General features: G+C 44.6%; 1 protein-coding gene across 2 annotated transcripts in view; it reads right to left on the bottom strand.

The window, feature by feature from the left end:
- The window catches only part of LOC146798337 (RNA-binding protein Nova-2-like), a 191,086-nt gene that overhangs the window by 162,891 nt on the left and 2,164 nt on the right, over nt 1–26,031 (bottom strand). The window contains exon 1 of one of the 2 annotated variants that reach the window (XM_085625595.1): nt 24,146–24,429. The exons of the other annotated variant lie outside the window; for it this stretch is intronic. Within the exon in view, the coding sequence (XP_085481721.1) occupies nt 24,146–24,182 (37 nt within the window). The 5' untranslated portion in view covers nt 24,183–24,429. Of the gene's footprint in view, nt 1–24,145; nt 24,430–26,031 lie in introns of those variants that run through there. 2 annotated transcript variants of the gene reach the window in all.

Below are 26,031 nucleotides of genomic sequence, written 5' to 3'. Positions count from 1 at the left end.
GCCGAGGGTTTCGTGTGACACTTATTTACATATTTCAACTGGTTCACACACCCATCTGGCGACTGCCCTCCTGCCAGTGACATAAAATACCTGCCTGCGATCGTTTGTTTCTTTTCTGCCTGGCGGTTTCACAGAGTGGCTCATTGTCCTGTGCTGAAGAAACAACTCCAGTTTGAGTGACTTCCGAGGGCATTTCCATGTAAATATCTCTCAGAGTAAGTGATAAGCTTGCTGTTAACCCTCAGGTGGTTTTCCGAGGGGTTGGTAGAAACTTTGAATACACTGCAGTGCGCCCTCTCTGCTCTTTCCTTTCCAGTCTAGCCGGGGTGCGTGTCCTCGCTTTGCAAATCTAATCGCCTTTGCAGCAGATGATTTGTTTTCAAGGAAGGGCAGAAAACAAGCAGCGCATATGCAACCTATTTTTCAACTTTGGCAAGTGCCTTAATTCAAATGTGTGCGTAAAAAATGATTTTTTTCTGAATAATTCCGATAAGGACATGTCAGAGCGAACTTGCAGGCAATCAGCGGGGTCACCGGGGCAGCTAGAAGAGGGCATCAGAGAATGCAGACGGTTCTCACACTAGAATAATGCAGACTGTTTTGGGGTGGGAACGGCATTTCCGTTGCTTTTGCTAAACTTTTAACGTCATGCTGCGTTAATGCACACGACTTGAAGCACTGACGTGACACTATGTGAAACCACAAGTCAAATACTTTTTCTATTGGCAGCTCTTAAACAGTTCCACCGATTGTATTTTACCTTCGCTCTTGTGTTTAACAGGGTATGTGGCAAAAGTCACAACAAGCATTGGCATAGCCAATAGGTCTAGCTTTTGGGACCTTATAAGTATTTAGTTATGCAGCACAATATCCTTGGTGCAACAACATCAACTGTTGCATGGCTAAACACTTATAAGGTCCCAAAAGCGAGACCTATTGGCTATGCCAATGCTTGTTAGGTCGAAGTCTACCAGACAGCGCAGCTGTCTAGTTTGCTAAAGACAACTTGTGGTCATTCAGAAAGATGACTTAGGAATGCATTTCCCTGTTGCTTACCATTGGCTTTGCGGTTTGCACCTCACATTTTCTGGCTTTCTATTTGGTGGCTTTATTTGCTTTACGCTGCCCAGCTTGAATTCGTCCTCCCATCGCCCAAACCTTGTTTACTATTTTCTTCCACCAACACGCTTTCTGTGAACAGGCCTTTAAATCTTGTTCTTATCTTGTCAAATTTGCTGTGTATTCAAATACAGAGGTCAAATATCAAGCTCTCACTTCAGAGGGAGCTTGGTGTTATTTTTCGTTTTGATCCAGGTAGTTATTTTTTAATGAAAAGAATAATAATAAGCATTCACTTGAGCCAGGTCAGTAGCCGCCTTCAATGTGATTCATAATTTATTAATACCAAAATCCACCTGGTGCCACTTAAATCTATCCTTAGTGTTACAGCTCGACCAATATCCGACACAAGATCTGATCGCTTCACCCCAATCCTGATCACTCTAACATGGCTTACCATAGTGGCCAGATGTTTGCTCAGTTTGGTTTGTAGAGTACATATGGTTTAGCAAGTCGAGGTAACATAATACCGAAGTTTTCTGTCCAGAGATCTTGCTCTTCACAAAATACAAAAAGTCTTAAGCAAGCCTTATTGGGGAATGTGACAACAGTTTGGAGCTCAAAACTTATGGCAAAATGAACAAATCTATCCTAGAATACTTTTAAGAAAGAACTGAACGCTACTTCTTGCCAACCTTTCTTCCTACTATAACCAGGCAAATCAACAGGCCGTCGGGAATAGTAAGTCTTGGTTTACAGGGAAGAAATGATCGCTCTGGTTTCAATGTGTGGAGCGCCATTTGAAAGGTTATGAAACTAATCTTTAATAACTACAGTTCCTCAGAAGTCCCTCTATCGTTTAAGGCTCAGTGGCGTTTTTGGACTGACAGATTCCCTCTCTTTTAACTTGTTTACTTCTACACAATGCCAGTATGTTACATAGTATCTATCACCACTTTGTAATTATCTTCTTCTTATGTAAAGTTCTCTGCTCGGTCTCTTTTGTGCTATAAAAAAAAAAGCAAAAATAAAATAAATATATAAAAAATGACCCTCGTTTCTAGATAATCTCAGTTAAAGCGGAGACCTAAAAGTTCAGTTTTCAGCATTTCCCTAAACTTAATGTGGATGGGTTCAGCTCAAAAGCAAGGGGCGTGTTTTTCAGCATCTCGGCCTTTGTATACCCAAAGAGCTGCCCGGTTGTTTCATTTGTTTGAAGGATTGAATGTTGTTCAGCTGGGTTAACAGAGAGCCAAGATCCCCAGTGGGTATGTAGTGAGGTGCCAGCGACTGCAAGTATTACATAATATCACCCTCATACAAGTCCTGCAGCTGTATGGGACAATCTGATGTCACAGGCTGAAATCCCGACAAGGCAAACTGAGCATTTAATTCCCCTGAGGTAGGTAAGAGGACTACCTTGAGTGGCGAAAAGTACTGAGATAACTAAGTTTATGGTATGAGCTGTATAAATAACCACTATTTTGCAGTCTTAAATTTTGAGATGATCCAGGAATTAATTGTGTGTGTAACACTTCCCATAAAGGCCAAAGTGCACTTACACACTTTGTATCAATCCATGTATTACTAAGTAATGTTTACATACTCTATCACTGACCCCTTTTTAGCTTCAAATATACACATTGGTGCAGCAATACATTACCATAAGAGCACAGTCTTGTTTCCAAACACGATATCAAAACAATGCCGTTGTATGACACGACAGACACAGTATTCCTAAAGAGCAGCGCGCTATCGATCCACAAGCACTTTGGTGCCTCAGCCGGGGTATGAAGTGCTACAAAAATGCAACCACAATACACTGCAATAATTCTTGTAGCAGTGCAGCTAACTTTCGATCTTAAAACCTGCCAGGGAGAGGAGCTGGCCCCATAAACAAAACTCCAATTAATATTACTAGTATATACTCTAGGACCACACTGGACGCGCCATGGGTTCAGAGGCTTGTATAGCGGGAGACCCTAGACACTTACACATCCTCTGTCACCCAGATTGAATTGACATCTTACAGTTACCACACTCCACCCCTTTCTTCTCTTTCTTTCAAAGGACACTTCAGAATTTCTACCTTGCAATCAATCAGGGGTTTTCGAAAGCGCGCTACTCACCCGTGAGGGTCTCAAGGCGCTGGGGGGGTGGGGGGGGATTACTTAGCCCTGTTCTGGTCTACACTATCATTCACTTCTGGGCCTGCACTGACATCGTAACCCAGCTCTCCCTTCTGACGGCCATCCCTCAAGTGGTATAGTCGTCCTCTCACTTTTGTGACAAAACACCATTCTTCTACCTCTCCAGTGACATCACAACATCCTGCTTTCTATAATAACACACAACTTTTCGGGCCCAGCATTGACAACACAAGCCTCCTTTCTCCAAACAACACAATGGCATGCACTCGGTCCTTGCACTTATTTTATAAGTTCCTCTCTTTTCCCTGGAAAGCTTACAACATCCCGTTCCTACATCGTAACCCCTCCCCTCTTCTGTGACAGCGCACAACGCCTAGTCCCATTATGGCACCAGGTCCCACCCTTACCACAACAGAGTATGCAGGCATAAATAAATACACAACACAACTTTTGTTTGGGAAAAATATTGCTGCAGGTTTATTCCATACAAAAGTATGCAATATGGTGGGTTATCTTACGGGCGATCCAAGGGCAGGCAGCTGTATAAACCTATGCTGCCCTGCCCGCCTGATGAGCCACGCACTGTGGAGAAACCCATCAGCGCTACCCTTATGGGGGTGATCCCCTTACTGGATCCCGGGTGATCCCCTTACTGGTTCATGTGACACATTGGTCCCTTATTACTCACGCCCCTTTCAGGGCAGAGCGTAGCAAGGCAAACCCCTGGTTGTTCAGGCCCACAACCGCCCGAAGGACTAACAGGGCGCCGACGTAGTTGTTCCAGGACCCTCCACACGAGGTTCCTGTGATTTGGCTCTGGCACCCCTATTGTGCTCTTGCAGAGGTAACCTTTCTGTACCCATATGCTTCCAGATCGCCCTGGACGGCGTGTCCGGCGCAAAGAGGACGCCAAGATGGCCGGGGGAGGCATAAATACCTCCCCCTCCTCCTTGTGCCGGAAGTGACGTGTCTGGCCAGGGGACTCTTCCTATAGTCCCCTGTATTAGTGGGGGTGGGGAAGTGCCCAAATGTGACTAAGGGTGGCCGCCCGCCCGCTTAGGGTGGTCCCCTGCGGGGGCCGCGGGCAGCCGCATTTGCAGAACGTCGCACTGTCCCCTCGTCTCTTTTAATAGCACAGAGCATCTCTGTCCTTGTAGTGACACCATAATCCTGTCTGTTTTCTGGAACAGCACAAAATACAACAGTGGTGTCACGATTGTCCACTTTCTTCAGTGACAGCATGCACTATGTTTGTATTTGCATGATAATCCACCTCTCACTTACGTGACGCCGTATCACGCCCATCCTGTCTCACATGGCATACATCTATGCCCTTGAAGCTACACCATTAACCTCTTGCTAACCCTTCTACAATGCTGTGCCCTCCACCGTTCCAAGTTAACACATGTACACTACAAGAAAAGCACTGCATGACAGGTGGCCTGGCAAAGAATGGCTCTGGTTTTTAGCCTAATTTAAAAGTCATGCGATCTTCTACGGATTTGATCGAGAAAGGAAATGAGATTGACAGTTTAGGGCGTTTATTTGTCCTTCTCAGTGAGTTAAAACAAAGTACTAATTCTCGTGTGTCTCAAAATCGCTCTTCTGTGCACTTAGTGCTGGGCCCAACTCGTGTAGAGCAGTAAACGAACGAACATGAAGGGCAAGTCTGCGGCGTAACTGACCCGAGGCCAAAAACATACATAAAGCCGGCGCAGCCGCATCCCAGCTCGGGCGGCAGCGTTGAACCACAGCTCGGGGCCGGAGCTTTGAACGCGAGTGGGAGAAGTGGAGAGAGGCGAAACACAGCTGCCAAAGGATTTTGGAATAGAGCGAGAGCTTCCCTTCCGGTCATTGTTCGCGGACAGGAAACGCTTGTACCAGGAAGCCCGGGAGGGAGGCAGGAGTCTGAGCAGAACTGGGATTCTGGCTTCCGGGTCGGAGCCTACGCCTGACAGACAGTTCAACGTGATAGCGTCGATCGCTGCAGATGCATTAGCAGACTCGCGCCAAAATTAGATGCGCTGCTTTATTAACATGCTAATGTAATCATCATCGCACAAAGCTTGTAAAACTCACTGTAAAACGACACCAACAGCTTAAAGCAAGGATTCTGAGAGCCCTGTACCAGAATAACTTCTACTGGTGAATTCAATGTCATATTAATAGCAGTCACCGTTTTTGTCGCGCTCAACACAGGTTCAATTTCTTCTTCATTCTCATGACTCATTAGAGGCATTGGAATGTTGAGAGGATGTGGTGAAACAACCAGAGCTGCCGACTCTGGAAATGGGGAAGCAGGTTCGAGTTTCGGCGCCGGCTCAACAACGTTTTATTCTGGGCATATCACTTAATCTCCCCGTGCCTAACAAAAACATGAATGTGGCCTTGTGGGATGTAACTGGAGCTCATGTAAAGTGCTCCAATACCTTCGAATCGAGTTTGCGCTATATAAAAATGCTAACAAAAAAACACCAGCAAAGACAACGTTGTAGAAAATATGTGACAATGAAAATGGTGAGACATGGACACACACGACTAGATCAGGCCTGCTCCAAAATTCGGCTCACACTTTATGTGTAGTAGTTTATAGTATGACCTGTGAAATGGGAACTCTGACCTGTCTGGCCCGAGACTTATTTTTGCAACTTTCCAGGCATACCGCCTTCTTGCTGGAGGTAGTGGTCTATAATGATCAGTAGGGTAAAGTGACTCTCTTCACTGTTAATTTATTTCAGGCCTTTGTGACGAATATTCCCCCTGTCTGTCAATCAAAGGCCTCCCTTGCCTTCCCCACAGGCTCATCTGTGTTCTTTCCCATGTCTTCCTGGCTTATGTTAGGTCTGGAATCCATTTGAACTTTTTTCTGGTGCCTATTTCTTCAACATTAGGCCGCATACTTTCAGATTCCCATAGTTGTTGATTGAAAACTGTGAACGACTGACTGGTCCCAGATACAACCAATATCAATACTTTCCTTTTGTTGCTGAGCTAACTGCGGTTAGCACTTGGAACATCCTAGTTATGTAACAACCTCTTCCTACGTCTTGAGGGCTGTCTCTTGATATCCTCTTTTTTATGAGACATCCTTCCATGCATTGGGTGGGGAAGTGAAACATCTCTGCAGTTCACGCTAGCATGCCTTACTCAGTTAATCTCACCGTAGCCATTTACTCAGGGCTAACTGATCTCCTAAGGTAAACATTATTTCAGGGACTCCCTTCAGTGTGATGGAAATCCTTTGCGTTCCTCCTCTGTTTATTGGAGCTTTCCCAGCCTTAAATAAGGACCTCTCTCCAAAGGGAGGCTCCTCTGAGACAAGGTTAGCAGGCCACTTGGCCATAGTGGCAGTAGCACACACCTCCAGATGGGGCTCTCCACTACATAGGTAACTCCACTCCACCACCCGCTCAGGAGAGGACAAAGCCACCAGGAAGTGATCACCCCTCTCACAAGCGTATGGTTGTGCCACACCATGAAGTCTAGGCAAACCTGCAGCTGAAGTTTAATGCTAAACATCTTGGAATTGCTATCCAGTTCTCAGGTTGACCAGTGTTTTTCAAGAAGCAAAATCTGCCTGGTATATCTGGTGTTACTGTCCTCATAACCTAACCTGCCAGCTTCCTCTGTACAAATATTTAAAGGTGTCCAAGGAGCATCATCCTGTATAGTGGTGACCAGACTCCAAAATAATAATAATAAAATAATAAAATAATAATAAAGGGGTTTGTAGAGCGCATGGTAACGCCTACCGGCGTATCCCCGCGCTGAGGAATAGAGTCAGAGATCAGAGGAGGGGAAGAGCCTAAAGGGCAAATAGGTGTGTTTTTAGAAGTTTCCTGAAGGTGGCTTCATTTTTTGCTAACCTAATATTGATGGGGAGGGTGTTCCATTTGGTTGCTGCCAGGGAACGAAAAGATCGACCTCCCATTCTGGATTTTTTTATACGGGGGATCATGAGGAGGCCCTTTCCCATCGAGCGAAGTGCTCTGTTAGGCTCGTATGGGACAGCTAGGTCAGACAAGTAGGACGGTGCACTGTGAGAGATAATTCTAAAGCATAAAAGAAGGGCTTTAAAAAGAATTCTCTTCCTGATGGGCAGCCAATGAAGGGTTGCCAAGGTGGATTTAGAAGCAACTCTTCTGGGTAATCTCATTACTAGCCGTGCTGCCGAGTTTTGTAGTACCTGCAGTCTCCTGATGTTCTTTTCCGAAGTACCAAGAAGAAGTACATTGCCATAGTCCATGCGAGAGGTTACTAGGGCCTGAGTCAAGGTACGCCTGGCCTCCAAAGGGAGAAGGTCCAGGGTCCATACCATCAAGGACAGTTTCCAGGTCTAGGCTTTGATGGGACAACCTAATGGATTCTGGATGTTGTTGTCTTGGTTTGTTTCCATTGAACTAATTAGTTTAACAAACCTGGTAGCACTGATATGTTAGTGAAAATGTGAAGCCCGAAAAATACTCACACGACTATAGGAGCGCTCCGACATCTAGGCTTTTCGGGTGAGATTGTACGCGCTGTACCAAGAGCAGCATTTTGGATCTGAGTCTATAGAAGCTTACATAAAAATTGAATTTCTTTGCCCACGTTTGTTAAATGCTCAGGGACTCGTTTACTTATTTTTGGCATACGGCAGCGCCATAAGCTTTCCTGCTGTGCTGCCCTATGAAAAAAAAGGAAACAACTGCGCCGTTTCTATGAGATAGGGTGCATTCCTGTCCTCTTTCACAGCCCTGACGCACAAATGGCTGCCATGTGCCAATGTAGGCTCCTTTTACCATGGTGCAAGGGTGTCTGTGTTGAAATCAGGCTGTTTTTCTAGAATAAGGGACACCTTCCTTCACAAACACAACCCTTACGCCACCCCTGGGGAGGCGTAGGCTTTTGATGCACTCCCAAGTTTACAGCATGTTGTAAATCTGGGAATGTGTCAAACGCCATGGGTGTTATGTAGGAACATCCATTGTAACACCTATGGCATGCCTCCCTATCGCAGTGTGATGCAATGCACCGACTTACGCTGCGTTGCCTCACACCATATCTAAGAGGCCATGAAAAGCCTAGCAGGGTGGCTGTACGTGGCCTTGCAGGTATGGGTAGGCCCAGTGCACTGCCAGAATATAAAAAAAAAAGAAAGGTTCCGGTGGCACTTGTAACTAAACCCCTCAGATTTTAGAATATGAGGGCTCATCGAGCAGAATCCCCAGGCAACATTGCACGTGCTGCTGACCACTTAAGCTTTCTCTGACCAGCAGTGCTAAACCTGTGCAATGACCATCTGCTATCAGTCTTCAATGAGGAATTATGAAAGACCATACCAGCAGCTGCGGCACTATGTTTCGCTGGTAAAAACACAATCATATTATAAGTAGCTTTACAAAGTTTTTGCGTATTATTGTAAAGAGACTCAATAAAGTATGCTGGCTGGAGGTAGACTCCTGATGTACTCTTGTGACTGTACAAACTCTTAGTCTAAATATTAAATATTGTACTTTTATAATATACTAACAAATAATGTATGATGGATTGTATTTAATCCTGTATTTTGAATTTTTCCTCTTTTTATCCTAATATTGTTGTTATGTGATTTTATCATCCACATTACATTCTTTACATTACCACTACTACCAGGAGGATCTGGGTTGCCTCCGCATTTCACCGGACTGCCCTGCGCCCACCTCACTCATTCCACCACATAGCAGGGGTTGACGCCGCTTCTGGGAAGAAGACTGAACGTTAGTACCACAGACTCCTCATGTCTATCAAGCAGTGGTGGGACCACACACGTGTCAGGAGCCAGGGCCAATGAGGAGCGTGAACCAATCACAGGGCAGCGTGCAGTGCACAGTCACAAACCCGACCCCTCTAGGCACTGCGCCTTACTCTGTCCTCCAACAAACAGCTGACGCTGCACTTGTGACTCCGGCTCTCTCAGGGCCTCTTTGGGACTATGACCTGGGGGAGGCCGACCTCAGCTGCCACTAATTAAAAAGCTAAAGAAAATGGACCTCGGTGACAGTTCATTTCATGCAACTTTTCATGTTATCAGTTAGCAGGCTAAGGTCTCGCACAGCTGAGGGGCAGCTAACGGCCGACACTATCACCCGGAAACGAGAAGCATGGAGGGGGCCAGGCACACAACAGAGCCCGTGTCAGATGATACAGGGCCCTCTGTCACAGCCAGGGCTGCACTAACCATCAGGCAAAAGCAGCACGTGCTTAGGGCATCAAGGGAAACGGGGCAGCACAGAAAGTTTCTATTGCCGGATTTACTATGGACCATGAGGTGCAAAACTGCAAATGTAGATTGCAATTAGAAAACGTAGGAGAAAGCTTTTCAAATATAAATTAAGTGGAAGTATACAAAAAGAAACATTATTTTCCGTCTTACTGTACTTTTTTTTCATTTCGAAAAACAAAATTCTATTTTACGGTTTTATTATCACTGTCAACATACGCAGCACTGGAACACTCTTGCTGTCCGTATACCTAGCTCTGGAGCACATCCGCTATCAGTCAGTCGATCTGGAACCTTATTGTCAGTTGGCATACTTAACACTGGGGCACTCTCATTGCAGCGCTCAGTGCCTCTAACACAGGAGCACTCTCACTGCTAGTACACCCTGCACTGGAACAACGGGGGCAGATCTACAAGAAACGAATGCAGCGCGGTGTCGCAAGCCATTTTGCTGCGTCACACTGCATTAGTTGCGAAGCACAGGGTTGCGACATATTTACAACAATATATCGCATCTCTGTACTTCCCCCTGCGCTGGCGCACAAATTGCTGCCATGCGCCGGCACAGGCACCCTTGCACCATGCTGCAAGGATGCCTATGTCGTGGGGAGATAGTTTTTGTGCAGGAAGGGGCACCTTCGTGCACAAAAAACATCAATGGAGGTGATTTCCTCTTCCAATCTGTGCTGTAGAATGCAGCATGCATTGAAAGACGAAAAAAAACGAGGAGAAATAAAACCATTTCTCCTCGTTGCACCTCGCTACGCCACCTCTTGCGTAGCATTCTGGCGCATTTCCAGATTTACGATTTCTCGTAAATCTGGAAATGCATCAGTGGGCATGGGTGTTGCGTGGGAACACCCACAGCAACACCCATGTCACACCCGTAACATGCAAAGTGTTGCGTGAACAGGGGCGATATTTACAAGTACAGGGTAAGTCACGCAGGGTGACTTTACCTGTGCTTGTAAATATCACTCAGGAGGCTCCGCCACCGGTGCGTCACACAACGTGATGCACCGGCGGCGCAAGGGGCTTGTAAATCTGCCCCTGGGAGTTTTCACTGTAACAGTGTTTATCTAGTGCTCATATTGTCACGTTCAGAAAGTGTAATACGGAAGCATTCTTACTTCCTGGTCACTGCGTATGAAGCTAGAACAGTGGGCGCGAGCATTTCCACAAAGGTAGCAGTCACTCCTGCACACTTAATAAACATTACCTAATACTTGTGTCACGCATTCAGTACATCCACACTAGATCAGGGCCAGCAAGTGTGGTACTGCAGCAGCCTCACTGAAGTGACAAAAACATTGTTCACTCGTATGTCATGATACACAGAAGTAGAAAGGAACATACAGTAACTCATTGTGTGAAGAACCATCACCTATACAGGGACAAATATATAGGCATAAAAAGAAAGAGTTATAACCATATATTAATATTTACCATAACACATCTTGTGAACTAAACATCAAAAACTCTTGACAGTGCAACAGCAGTGACATTCCGAAACCATATGTTCTTAAATTGTCTTTATTGGAAATTCAAGGTATCAGTACGTTGGTAAACAATTACGCTTAACAGACACAAACAACCTGCCCGAAAAGTCTACCCAAGCCAAAGGTATCGTTCTGTAAGTCGGAATAGTTAGAAGGAGTCAGCAAGAATTCCAAGAGGTTTTAAGAGCAAACTGGTACCCTGAGTAATGCCCCTGTAGTACAAGGGGGGAAGTGAGGTGGTGTGCGGATTAAGGGAACTGCAGCATGAACTTTGTTTTATTGACATCACATATGGTAAAGCATATGTCTTAAGAGGGCTGCACCGCGATGGAACGGAGTGAGCATTTGCCTGCTTGGATTTATTTTAATTTGTGGATGAAGCCTGCAGCAGAAATGGTTTTAGATGAAGAACTAGAGTTGTATTCATCACACAGACTCTCTTTACAGAAATTGGAGTACCATAACTGCAGCTAGACCTGGTTCAAGAGGAAGACACATTACCAATATGGAATGTATATGGGTGGATCAGACAGGTCTCCCAGGTATCAAGATTTATACACTATTAGGGAATGTCATATCCGGTTAAATGTTTTCCAAATCCGAGCCGAAGCCTTCTGCGTCCGTAGGCATGAGCAGTTATCCCCTATGCCGAAGCGGTGTGCATGGCGATGATGTTAAAGCATTTCATGCCACTAGCTCAGACCGAATGATCTCTTATTTCCAGTCCAGGGAGGACCTGGCTTGGCAGTTCGGGCTGGACTGTTCCCATGAGGCACAGGGTCAAGACTGATTTGCATATGACTGGGTTCAAACTGGAACTGCATGGTGAGCAAAAAAACGATGGATTTAGGCCCAGATCTCTGTACTGGGGTGAATGTATGACATTGTTCTGCATTCTGTCCAACAACTGTTGTTTTTGCATTTGTCCCCCCGAGTGGGAAGGGTATGCCCAGACATGGGTACCGTGCTCTCCATGCCACTGGAATTAAGCTATCCTGGCTGAAGAGGGGTGAAACCCCGAAACCGGTCCTAGGATGCTTATTTCCATTCCAGGGAGGACCTGGCTTGGCAGTTCGGGCTGGACTGTTCCCATGAGGCACAGGGTCAAGACTGATTTGCATATGACTGGGTTCAAACTGGAACTGCATGGTGAACTAAAAAAACGATGGATATAGGCCCAGATCTCTGTACTGGGGTGAATGTATGACATTGTTCTGCATTCTGTCCATCAACTGTTGTTTTTGCATTTGTCACCCCGAGTGGGAAGGGTATGCCCAGACATGGGCCCCGTGCTCTCCATGCCACTGGAATCAAGCTATCCTGGCTGAAGAGGGGAGAAACCTCAAAACCGGTCCTAAGATGCTTATTTCCAGTCCAGGGAGGACCTGGCTTGGCAGTTCGGGCTGACTCTTCCCATGAGGCACAGGGTCAAGACTGATTTGCATATGACTGGGTTCAAACTGGAACGGCATGGTGAGCAAAAAAACGATGGATTTAGGCCCAGATCTCTGTACTGGGGTGAATGTATGACATTGTTCTGCATTCTGTCCATCAACTGTTGTTTTTGCTAATTATCCCTAGGCCCTACTCCCACTGTAAACATACTATTTGCAGTGCAAATGTTTTGATTGTTATTCTAGAAAGTACAATGTTACCTTACCCCTAAGTGGCCATATCGGCCCAATAAAAAAACGAATGAAATAAAAACCGAATTTGGCGCCATGTGTGACCCCAATCCCTGACATTATATTAAGCCTGATTCCGTCATAGAAACCCTGACAGACCCCACTGTCTGGGACAGGCAGCCATCTGTTATAGTTTTATTGCATCTTGACATTTTTTATCCAATATAACATGCGAGGAAAAGCCAGTAGATGTTTGGCAGGCTCACTATAAATGCACCTCAAAAGTCTGCATGTAAAAAGAAATTCAGAGTCTATGTTAAGGTGGCTTTGGAAATTAATTGTGATTTCAGTTCCAAATCCTCTTGCATCCATGCCGCCGCTTACCTCACTTTCAACCAGACCCCTTCCAGACCAATCTTTTCTCATTTTGAGAATCTTCACTGGCTGCCGATTGCATCTCAAAGCCCTATGTCTGGTTCACAGAGTGTTCTATAGCCCAGATCCCCTATCTCTCATGAATAAATGTAAGCCTTACCAGGATGTCTGCAGACTTCGCTCCTCTTCAGCCAAGCTTCTGGTAGTACCCCCATTAAGAGTTCTCGCATTGTGGCCGCTCTTTCTCTAACCTAGCACCCAGACTTTGGCTTTCGCTTCCACTCTCCCTAACGTCTACATCATTGAAAAAACTCAAACCGTTCCTCTTTCTCCATCCATATTCCAGCTCCTGAAGTCTGCATGAATTCTCACCACTCCCTTCGTGCCATGGAACCCTGTGCGCATTTGTCACGCTTTAGAAACCTATATAACGTTACATATAAGATGACATACTTCTCCTGTCCAAAGGTGCTCCCAACACTAGAATACCAGCTAAGATTATTTTCCTCATCGTTTCAATCGGACAAAATAATGTAATCAGAAACATGCTGCCATGTGTTGGACACGCCATTCCGAGCGGTGCGTGAAATTTAGAGACTCACACATCCCACTTAGTTGTTTCATGGGTTGTACAGCCCGTTAATTCTACAGACTGCTCACCTTAGAAAAAACAAGGGCAGACTCCATCCATTGATTGACAGAAAGTGCGCCGGCACTCAACATACCGAGATGTTTTTTCACTGGATTTAGTTATGAAGATAAGAGGGTTATAGCACAAAGAAGCAAGAGTGGAGGGAAAGGTCTACATAGACAGCAGTCCTCCACTTTCATGGCACCAGTATCATAAAACATCCTTCCTTTACTGTTTCATGAGGCTGTATTTATTAGATAAACATTCATCAGCATCCAAAAGACACAGGTATTGAGTGTAGTATGGTCACATGCCCAATATCTAATGAACTATGTAAGTCATCACCACTTTTGCTATGTCTGCTGTCCGGATGAGGCTGTTGTGGGGGATTGGAGGGTGGCGGACACGGATTGCATAAATAGTAAGCAAGGGTGGGTAGTTGTATAAGTCTCAGACTCATAATAGCTTTGGATAAAAGGAAGGCGAGGTGAGGGAGGGATATCCCTCTTATTCCTAGTGATTACGCCGCTGAGTAGTGTTTTGTGGTCAGACTTGTGACACTGTTTTAATAGAAACTATCGGATAGGGCGCATCAATGTTCCACATTAGTGATAGCATAGTGAATATTCAATGGTATTCCCTTCGAATACAAACAATTTAATATACATCTTGATGCTATGAACAAGGGCTTTGACTGTATTATCTTTATTATTATTCTCACGAAAAACATCCGTTTTTGTTGCAAGTCCCAAACTCGCACTTTCCTGTTAAAAGTATTTTAGGTTCTTAATAAGTAATTCGCATGCATGAAATCCTGGTTTATCCCTTTTGCAACGTAGACCCTCTAAACCTGTTAGCACGCCCTCTACATTAGCTATCGTTTAATAAGAGCCTGCTAATGTGAAATATAGCACTTCTTATATGATGCCGGATCATCTCACTAAACGCATCACCAATACAGCACTTTCTCTCCCTCATTAAAAGCCAAGGTGTGATCAACTAATATCCCTCTAAACCTATTAGCACGCCCTCTACATTAGCTATCGTTTAATAAGTGCCTGCTATAGTGAAATATAGCACTTCTTGTATGATGCCAGGTCATCTCACTAAACGCATCACCAATACAGCACTTTCTGTCCCTCATTAAAAGCCAAGGTGTGATCAACTAATATCCCTCTAAACCTATTAGCACGCCCTCTACATTAGCTATCTTTTAATAAGTGCCTGCTAATGTGAAATATAGCACTTCTTGTATGATGCCAGATCATCTCACTAAACGCATCACCAATACAGCACTTTCTGTCCCTCATTAAAAGCCAAGGTGTGATCAACTAATATCCCTCTAAACCTATTAGCACGCCCTCTACATTAGCTATCGTTTAATAAGAGCCTGCTAATGTGAAATATAGCACTTCTTATATGATGCCGGATCATCTCACTAAACGCATCACCAATACAGCACTTTCTGTCCCTCATTAAAAGCCAAGGTGTGATCAACTAATATCCCTCTAAACCTATTAGCACGCCCTCTACATTAGCTATCGTTTAATAAGTGCCTGCTATAGTGAAATATAGCACTTCTTGTATGATGCCAGGTCATCTCACTAAACGCATCACCAATACAGCACTTTCTGTCCCTCATTAAAAGCCAAGGTGTGATCAACTAATATCCCTCTAAACCTATTAGCACGCCCTCTACATTAGCTATCTTTTAATAAGTGCCTGCTAATGTGAAATATAGCACTTCTTGTATGATGCCAGATCATCTCACTAAACGCATCACCAATACAGCACTTTCTGTCCCTCATTAAAAGCCAAGGTGTGATCAACTAATATCCCTCTAAACCTATTAGCACGCCCTCTACATTAGCTATCGTTTAATAAGTGCCTGCTAATGTGAAATATAGCACTTCTTGTATGATGCCAGATCATCTCACTAAACGCATCTCCAATACAGCACTTTCTGTCCCTCATTAAAAGCCAAGGTGTGATCAACTAATATCCCTCTAAACCTATTAGCACGCACTCTACATTAGCTATCGTTTAATAAGTGCCTGCTAATGTGAAATATAGCACTTCTTGTATGATGCCAGGTCATCTCACTAAACGCATCACCAATACAGCACTTTCTGTCCCTCATTAAAAGCCAAGGTGTGATCAACTAATATCCCTCTAAACCTATTAGCACGCCCTCTACATTAGCTATCTTTTAATAAGTGCCTGCTAATGTGAAATATAGCACTTCTTGTATGATGCCAGATCATCTCACTAAACGCATCACCAATACAGCACTTTCTGTCCCTCATTAAAAGCCAAGGTGTGATCAACTAATATCCCTCTAAACCTATTAGCACGCCCTCTACATTAGCTATCGTTTAATAAGTGCCTGCTAATGTGAAATATAGCACTTCTTGTATGATGCCAGATCATCTCACTAAACGCATCTCCAATACAGCACTTTCTGTCCCTCATTAAAAGCCAAGGTGTGATCAACTAATATCCCTCTAAACCTATTAGCACGCACTCTACATTAGCTATCGTTTAATAAGTGCCTGCTAATGTGAAATATAGCACTTCTTGTATGATGCCAGATCATCTCACTAAACGCATCACCAATACAGCACTTTCTGTCCCTCATTAAAAGCCAAGGTGTGATCAACTAATATCTCTCTTTCACTCTACCCAGGTTAAGACAGGCATGATCCAAAACTTTCTCGGTCTCTTTTTGGTAGAAAAAGCTGTGAAAAAAATGAATAATCACTCTTGGAAAAGAACGCAATGGGAAGCATAGCAAATGTAAATTGCATTTTTTAGGGCAATGCATTGTCCACAGGTCTTACAAAGGTGGCTGTCTACTGGAGTGGCACAGTGAAGTAACGGGTTCCGGCAGATCCTAATTCATGCCTCCCGAATTTTACAAATATACAGGTTCACAATTGATGTTAACGTCTAACCCTAGATTTACGGACAGGTATTAGACCCCTAGATTATGAGTTGGCTGGAATAAGCATGATATTTACCGCATCCAGTATATACCATTAGCATAATGTGAGGTATTTACCTGGTGTGCAAAACACCCCCTAATCTGAGTTTTCAATTGAGAAATCAGTATTTAACAGATCAGGGTTCACACATTTTGTCTTTTCTCCAGCATTTTGCACCAGTACGTTTTTGCATGCTTGACCCGCTAAAATCTTTCAGGGAAAATTGAAGTAGTGCGGCGTTTACCAGAAAACTCATCATTTCTATATGTGTGCAAACTGATGTTTACACAAGGATCAGAATTTGCACCTCATTTTGTGATGTAACCTATCCAATGTTAGGGGGCATTGCAAACTCTTGAGCCTCAGGGGGACAGGACGACCTGCTAAACTAACATAAATTTGATCTGCCAATTTAACATTAATTTGGCAGGCCTTATACGTGCTTCCCCCTATGAGGGGCTACACACGGAGGAATTGGTGCCTGCAAGGAACAGCAGACCCCCATCCCTTTATTTGCATAACCAAACTGGACATAGTTTTCTAGGAAGTCTGTCTCCAATGACGGAATAGGTGCTGCTTTAACAAAAACAAAAAAAATCGAAAAGAATCAGGGGAAGCTGGCAGTGGTCAAGAGGAGCACTTCCTGCTTTCCTCAAGGATGCCTAATACAATTCCCACAGGTAAAGTTGTGTAACATGGACAGCTTCCCTTTTGTGCATGGGTTAATTCCGCCTATGAGGAGTCAGTAAAAGTCACTGGTTTGCACCCACAACTGCTGTAACAATCCCTTGATACGTCTCATTGAGATTCGCAGTTGGGGGAGACTCCACATTCATGCCACCGCCTAATTGCAATTTAGAATGAGTCAGCAAGCCTATTTTGTGGTTCAAAAAGGCTTTTCTGATTTGCAACCTGGGTTCAGTACATTGCAAAAAACAAATTATAGTCACAAGCTAGGGATTTTGCGAACCGCAGCGGTTATGACTGCAGAATGACTACACACCTGGCTCATAGTTACCAAATGGCCTCAGCACTTTTAAGTGAATTAACCAATAGGGAACTCCTACAAATTGTAAAAAGCAGAAATTAATATTTTGCCCCAAATATAGCCTTTCCACCTAATGGATAAATTGCTCAGTGTTCTGTAAAAAAAAAAAAAAAATTATCGTCAAAGGACAGACAGAAAAGTAAACAGCTACCCCAGGGACCTGATGGTTATCTAAAGAGGCATGTGCATACTTCTGATCATAGAAGGTCTGAGTCTTCTTGCATTTGTGACATTCATCTTACGAGAACAAGATTCTCAATTTTTGTTTGAATTTTCAATGTTTTCATTACTCAAAACCCTGCTTTCTGAATACTGAATTACTCTTACAGTTGAAACTAAAGGGTATGCACTAGTTTGGCAATAGATCATTAATCTAGTCACGATCGAAGGTTTCAGAGACCTCGAGCTCATTATGTATATTTGTAGGTTAAAGAAGATGGGGGGAAAAAGTCCTCATGAGGTGATTCCCATTGTTCATGTGTAAACCTACTTTCTCCATTTTCTTTATCCTAGTCCGGCTCACTGGTATAGCTACTGCATTTCCTGCCATTTTAAGCTAGTGCTCTGCATGGCGGTATTGCATACATATTATAACTTTCTATGTTACAAATGGGTTATTTTCTTCCTGAAATTGTCATAGTCATTTCAGGAACTTCCACGGAATGATGACGTTGCATCAAATGAAAAAATCAGCTTTATTTTAGAGCACGGCCTTAATTGCGTACTAAATTTCCTCGACAACCAGGTCATGGTTTCTTGAAGTGTCTCCTCTTTTTTAGGTAAGACGTCCAAGGGCAGGCTTGCACCCGTCCTTTTTGCTTCCTGAGACTTATGACTTTTTTTTCTCAAACACCTTATGGTCAGATGACTGTTTTTGGTCAGTTAACAAGACTGTAACCCCTATGAGAATGTAAAGTAGTCAAGAATATTACAGGATGTGCAAGGGCAATATAGTGGCATTAAAATTACACTTAACGTGGACATCAAAATTATAAAAAGGTATTAATGTGAAAAAGTTGTGCTGCATTCATAAAAAAGGCAATTTGAGCAGAGTGATAGAGTGATGGGCTGTCCATGCTGTTCTAGGAGCAGGAAGCCTACCAGATGAATACCACATTTAATAAAGAGAATGGACGCTGCAGGTGAGTTAAGAGCCTTCTGAGGCTGACGGCTCTCGCCACTATTGAATGGAGGAATACTTCACATGATTTACAATTTGTATTCCACACAAAGCAAACTCAGATGGGTTCCGGAGCATTTACTTCCACCCACGACCTACAGAACAGGAGGCAGGAAACCGACGAATGAGATGACCCAGTCAGAAGGCACCTTGATGTCCTCCTTATGGTCATCAGATAAGACAAAGAGCCGTTTGCCTGAAGGAGGCTATGGGCACCGCAATGTATACAGAGATGCATACTGAAACTGTACAAGTGTCAGAAAAGAGCCTCAGAAAAAAAGGCAAAGGTAACTACACAGAACACACAGGATGCGCTACCTGACAGGCTATGGATTCACATAGCTCTCACTGAGGGACTGTACTCCTAACATAATGAGAAGAATGAAGTGTTAGGACCATGGCATATGTATCAGGCCACCCTCCCCTCACTCCAAGCATGTGCACAAGACATCTTTGAGGCACTTGTAGCCAACACTGAGACCAAAACAGAGGAGTACAGGGATATCTATGGGAAGCTTCTTGCTTCAAGAGAACAGAATATATCACCCCTGTCTCTGTGGTGGGACTTGGCATGCACCCCTTCATGCCTATTGATAGCAACAATGTCCGGGGGAAAGTTCAATGCATTATGCAATAAATGTGCAGAAGAAATGAAAATGGACAGAATGTATTCATGTTCAGTTGAGCTGCTTTTTTGCACCTGAATCGCCTAGAAGAGGTGATAGTGAGATGTTGTGATTCTGTACAGTTAGTGAAGGATTATAACCTACAGCCCATCCTTAGAGAGATGCTGCACTTTATACAACGAAGGGAAACTGAAGATAAGATGCAGGGCTGGCTTTAGGGCAGTGCGACTGGTGCAGCCGCACTGGGCGCTGACCTGTAGAGGGGGCGCCGACGTCATGGGCGGTGGCGCTTGTTTAGTAATAACTTATGATTGGAGAGATGAGGGGCACTTATGCCTGGTGGTAGTGAGAGAATCGAGCCGTTGGTCATGGGGTGTGGGGGCACCAAAAATGATTCTCGCACCGGGCGCCACCATCGCTAAAGCCGGCCCCGATAAGATGTTCTGACTCTAGAAAAAGACACAGTTCCATAGCGAGAAACGTCCTTTGATTCAATCTTATAGAAACCAACAGCTGTGCGGGCCCTCTAAAGTAACTGCTGAGGAGAGTACAAGCCACTCCAACAGCTACAAAAGATACCCGCACTGCACTAAACGAGGAAGGCTTTCTGTGCAGTATCTCCGTGGTCCTCTCCTGATCCAGGAAGGCCCTGCAGAACACGTCCCAGTGAATGTGGTGTAGATGCAGTGCCTGTGTTGAATCAAATCAATGATTATGGGTGAAACACCTCCTCATCCTCAGTAGCAAGTACCTACCTCAAGTTAGAAATGAGTTCTTAACTGTTTGGCTATGGCGCCAAACAAGCTCCGTCCCTACACATAGAGGCCAGTGGTCACACCGCAAAGTGCCAATACACCTCAAAGGCTGAAGCTAATTTTATGTCAGTAAATCTGGCCACCCTTAAACTTTGTGGATAATTATTAATATTGCAAGGATATGACATGAATTTAAATCATTAAGTGCTAGTATGTCAGGGTTTGTTCACTCTAAAGATACTAAAATTGGTTTTCGACACACAGGGAGTAAATCTCACATGAAAACCCCAAAGTGCAGCTGGCCTATTTACATTTTTCTGTGATCTTTTAATTGTTCATTCAATGCCTCCCTCCAATTAATTCCTCCCCTAGAGTGCTATAGGGGCTACCATCTGGTAATGTGTAAGAAACAAACAAAGGAAAGAAAGATCTTCGAGGCACTATGTCTAAGAATGTCAATTATCTATTGTGGGAGGGCACAAAAACATCTACCCACACTTTTAATTGCAGCACAGAAAAAATAAATGTTTTCACACCACCTTTTAAATGGGCAATGTATAAAATTATTCTTTGAGGAGTGGCCCAAGAATGGGAAATTGTATTTTGGGTTGGAATGTAGGGGCCCAGAAGTGGGCATCCAAAACCTGTTGGATCAGTTTGGTGTCTTCTGCAGGCAGAGAGGGCTGGAGATCAAACTTAATAAAACCAAGTATATGGTCCCGAACCCCTGCCATATGACACGACTGCACCCAGTCCTCAATGGCATTCACTTGGGGAGGGTCCGCACCTTTGAGTATTCAGGATACACTCATAATGAGCACTTTGGCTGCCCCCCCAAAAAAAAATCAGAAGCGCAAATTTCGGCTGGAACACTATGTGAGTATTCTTATGGCTTTTCGGGGATCCAGCTATCGTCCAATAGCCTCTGCACCACAAATGTACAACCTACAAGCTCTGGGGGGGGTGGGGGTCATTATATGGTGGTGCGCTCTGGGGTCATGAGAATGCAAGTGACATGGAGCTGGTGGGGAATCTCTTCATATGACTTCTCACCAATCTCCCTGTTAGCACCCTACTTGTATCCCTCTGGCTACATCTAGGATTCAAACCCCTCGTTCATAGAGTAAGACTGAGACCCATGTTGTACCAGAGGTGGATCTGGTCCCCTTCAGATCAAGAGCCCTATTGGATGGGATTAGGTGATATCTTAAAGCTCCCTGGGGGCGCTGGCATCCCATAGTTGGGATACATCAAACATTCTTTAACAGAGATTGGGTGTGAGAACCTGTGGGTGAACCCAGAGACTACATGTAGCGTTAAAAAATCCCAAACTTAAGGGGCTGTACTGGAAACATGTTGATAGAGAGCTCCATAGGTCTGGGAGGGGGGGCTCTTTGACCTCAGCCTTTTTGGTGTTTAAAGATGGCATCCCCCTAGAATGGTACATGGATGCGATTGAGCCCCCCGCTAGCTAGAACTCTATATATTACATTTCGGATAGGCACATTGCCACTTTGAACATTTACTGCAAAATGACATCGTCCCTCCTCTGATCAGAATATGAACCACCCCTTCTGCCCTGATGCAAAGGAATGTTTAGATTATATACTGTTTTTCGACACATACTACTATGCTTATAGGAAGAAATGGATCCGGCCATTGTGTTGCTATCGGGTGCAAGGGACTTTAGAATTGTATTAAGGATTCTCAGATCAAATACAGCACAAGCAATTGTGTTTGCTGTTTACCATTACCTACTGCATATGTGGAGATGTAGGCAGAAAAGGGCTGTCCATTTGGCACTAGACTAGGTTTAGGGGTCTGGTAGGCAATCGATGTCTGTATCATGCGATTGGTGCCTATCATATGAATTTTATGTTGTCTTTATGCCATTCACCTGGATCATTAGCAAAATATTTGATTTTTATGTATCTCATTTTTCATTTTTGTACTATGAATAAAAGTTTTTCATATGCTGCTATTTGTTATTTTCTATTGGATTTCTCTTACATAATTTATTGAGATGATTTGAATTGGTTTTATTGTACGGATGTATCACGTTTTATGTGCTTTTATGGCAATTTGCCGAAATAAAGGATTGATTGATTAACTGGTGCCCAGAAGTTGCTGAAAGTATACATCTTTTCTTGATTCTCATGGGTCTTCTCATCCCAGAACTCCTAAAATTATCACCCCAACTGAAATTGATGACACTGACACATTCACAGCGTCACCTCTCCTCTACCAAAGGAATATATTTTGGTAACCTTAATAAATGACATGTAAAAAAATCTAGAGACATGCTTGGCGTTTCTGGCACATCTATCACATCGAGCAGCAGGTACAGGCAACAGCAGCGCTGGGTAGACTTTGCAAACAAACGTCGTCCCAACACATATCCCCATAGTTTAATAGGGTTATCCAGGAGGCCTGCTGTACAATAGCAGAACCACATGTCTTGATGCACAATGCATGAGAGAAGCCTTATTTACTAAAACTGAATGTAAGCTTTGGCCAAATTCATCAGGGGTGCCAATGTCAAAGCAGTGGATGTGCGAAAGTCCTATAAAACTGCGGCTGCTCAAGGTGCATTGCCAGGGCTTTGTGTCGATTGTAGAACTACAACTACAGCAAATGTTGCTGTTCAGGGTTGCACTGGCATTGCGATAAAGGTGTAGCTGGAAGTACAGTCCATGTATGAGAAGCATTTGTGGGGGATATTTATGGTGCCCAGCACTTGAGTGACAGACGGGTATAGTCTATGGTGCACTTAAGGAGTCTGGAGTTTCTGGTGGCAGAAGAACAGTGGTTTCTCCATTTCATTTTTCTCCATTCGCTTCGGTCTCAAGAGGCTCATTGGGTGCTGATGGCGGTGCACGGCAACCGCTAACCGCCGCAATGCCATAGGAAGAGAAACCAGCATCCCATTCTGGAACCCATATCCCAATTCCTCTCCCCATCCTTCCCCCGTGCACACGTCCAAGATTCCATGGCGCAAAGATGGGACTGTGTCCAGTGGACCCACACTACACAGGAATCTTGCGTGAGGCGGACCCAGGTAGCCAGAGCGGGCAGACATATGGACCCTTGCGATTGACTGCTGGAGGACTCTGAGATGATGTCATCAAGGACTGCGGTTTAAGCAGAACCCGAGACAGCTGCTGCTAGTCCTTTTTTACATTCATGCTGCAAACAACCTGCACCACCGGAAGCTGGGGCGCACACATTCCCACTAACCAGACAGCCCAATCCTAAAGCAATTATTGCACCAAGAAATGTCATCACGATTTTCCAAAGCCTGTTCGGCGAGAGACACAGGAGTCATTTCACATCTGCCCATCAATGACTTACCGGCGTCCGACCTTTGAAAAGAGCCCCGATTGCCTTTGCCTACTCGCCATAGAATCAAGCGCAGCCTACACAAAGGGATGTTCCATCCCCGCTCTGCCTCAAGCAGGAACCGGTGCGTCCCAGATGGACCTGCTCAGAATTAAGCAGCTCAGGCTCCTCTCAGAGAGAGAACTGTCAACCATTTGCCTCAGAAATAGGAGATTGTACAGAATAAAAAGCAGCAAAAAGGAACTAACGCCCGAATTAAATGACTAGAGGTTGCTGGTTCATCGTCAATTTCTACCAGATGAAAATGGAAAGCTAGTGTAGGCGAGGGTGCTTGTGAATGGCAATCTGTCATGGGGGAGGGTGGAATGGGTGACCCCTTGAATGAATGAAAACTCCACCACAATGATTTCCTACACCGAGTGGTAAATGCACCTAAAACAACCCCCCTGGCTGCTTATTTTCGGGGCATCTGCCACCGTCGTGTGCTCAGAGGCATGGGACAAAAGGACGGGTAGAAAATGGGGGGAACCCCGTGCCCCCGCCCCTCTATTCCACAGGGATTGTCCCAAAACGCGCTCATCCTGCACTGCCGCAGCAACTCCCTGGGCGCCGTGCTAAGGAAAAGGGACGCACCTGCTGGCTCGCCCGCTGGGCTCTGGCTGGACGGCATGGCTGCCCCTCGCGATCTCAGTGGGCACCGGCGGAGGAGACGTAGAGCGACTGCGGCGTATTCAGAGCTGGTGTGAAATTGACTATTGTTGTCATCGTCACAAAAGCCCGCAGTTCGCACCTACATAATGAAGGAGCCCTCCTCGCCGCCGTCAGACGGGGGCCAAAGACAATGGGAGGTGTTTTTTCCTGCACAACCAGCGGCTACCCCAGAAGCCACGTACGCCTGGCGGCAGCGCCGTTGACACGCCGCACGCCTCAGGGCGCCTGCTCCTCTGCCTTTAGCATAGCGCAGTCATTTTCACCCAATCCGCAGCGAGTGTCTTGCGCAGAGTCCCTACACTGTCTGTATAGACTCAGACGTGCTATTCCAGCCATATTGGCCAGAGTGACGGGCAAAATGGGAGGAGGGTAGAGGCTGGGATTAAATATAGACTACTGCATATGAATCTTTTGGCCTTACAGCGAACGCCTCTAGAAATGAATGGGATGGTAGTTTGATGGAATAGAATGATATTGAAATGTAGATAGTAGATAAAGATAGAGCTTTTGCAATAGATACCAACATTATAGATCGAAAGGCTGACATGTAAGATTACATTTAGATGCTTTAATTGTAATTTGGTCTCAACAGGAAGCACAAAGATACTCTAATAAATTCCACTCTGAGACAGTTTCCTAATTTAAATATCTGTGTCTAATATTTTTTTTCTCGACAAAGGAAGAAAGAAGGGGTATTGTATTGATATACGATCCACAGACCGTCGAGAAATAAAAATGAAATATTAATTAAATATGTGTGTAAAAACTGGATAGATAGATAGATAGATAGATAGATAGATAGATAGATAGATAGATAGATAGATAGATAGATAGATAGATAGATAATGTATTACATTAGTCATGCACATCAAATGCTCGTTTAGAACTCATTTTCTTCTACAAACAATGGTCTAAAAAGAGGAAGATTGGAATAGGCAAATGGCAGCACTTAAATAAATAACACTACAGATGGATAGACATCCATGAATGACTGGATGTGATTACTAAACGGGCACTGAGAGATGCCAACAGTATACAAGTACATGTTAAAATGAGACTTTTGTTATGACACACATGACACTGTTTCTGTCGACACTTCATTTTGAAAGATTGCTTACTGCAACAACATTTCCTACTCCAATTTGCAACAATAAACTTTTTCTTCCAAAATGAAGATCTTTAAATATTTATAGAACAGCTGGAGATTCTTGTACACAGCACGGCGCACACAACCGGAACAAAGATCCCCGGTGACATGAAAAGCCCACCTCCCCCTTCCACTCAAACCAAATCACAATTCCTTAATGCAAGTCCCTTCAAGGTGCCCGAAACGGACGGATAGGATACACTTAACACGTTACAGATTCCTATATACATAAGCAGGGCTGTACATGAGATGGCTGGCCACAAAGGAGAACGTGGGCGAGAGCGAGAGCGGTGCCAGAGTGTGCCAGCTAGAAGACAGATGGACAAAGAAGGGCTCGGGTGGGTGAAGGGCAGCAGTGGTTGCTGTGCTGCCACATTCTGAATGCCTGCGGCCATTGCACAGTCAGTCCCCGCAGGCACAGTAGGAACCCTCCGCATTTCCTGTTGCTAGGCTCCCATTTTTAGAACAATAGCTGTAGGGCACTGTGCTATTGACGCTGCCTCTAAAAGTATAACCTTCGACCTTTCAGCACCCCCCTAGAATCCACCCCCGCACTTCCAGCCTTCTCATCCCCAGCTGCAATTTCTGCGTCTTTCTGGCCTCCTCTCCGTATATCCACAGATCCGCACCTTGCATCTCCGCAGCCTGCACCGTGTATCAC

Source organism: Triturus cristatus, chromosome 9, assembly GCF_964204655.1.
Source record: "Triturus cristatus chromosome 9, aTriCri1.1, whole genome shotgun sequence".
NCBI lineage: Eukaryota > Metazoa > Chordata > Amphibia > Caudata > Salamandridae > Triturus > Triturus cristatus.
This window is presented reverse-complemented; position numbering and strand designations above follow the sequence as displayed.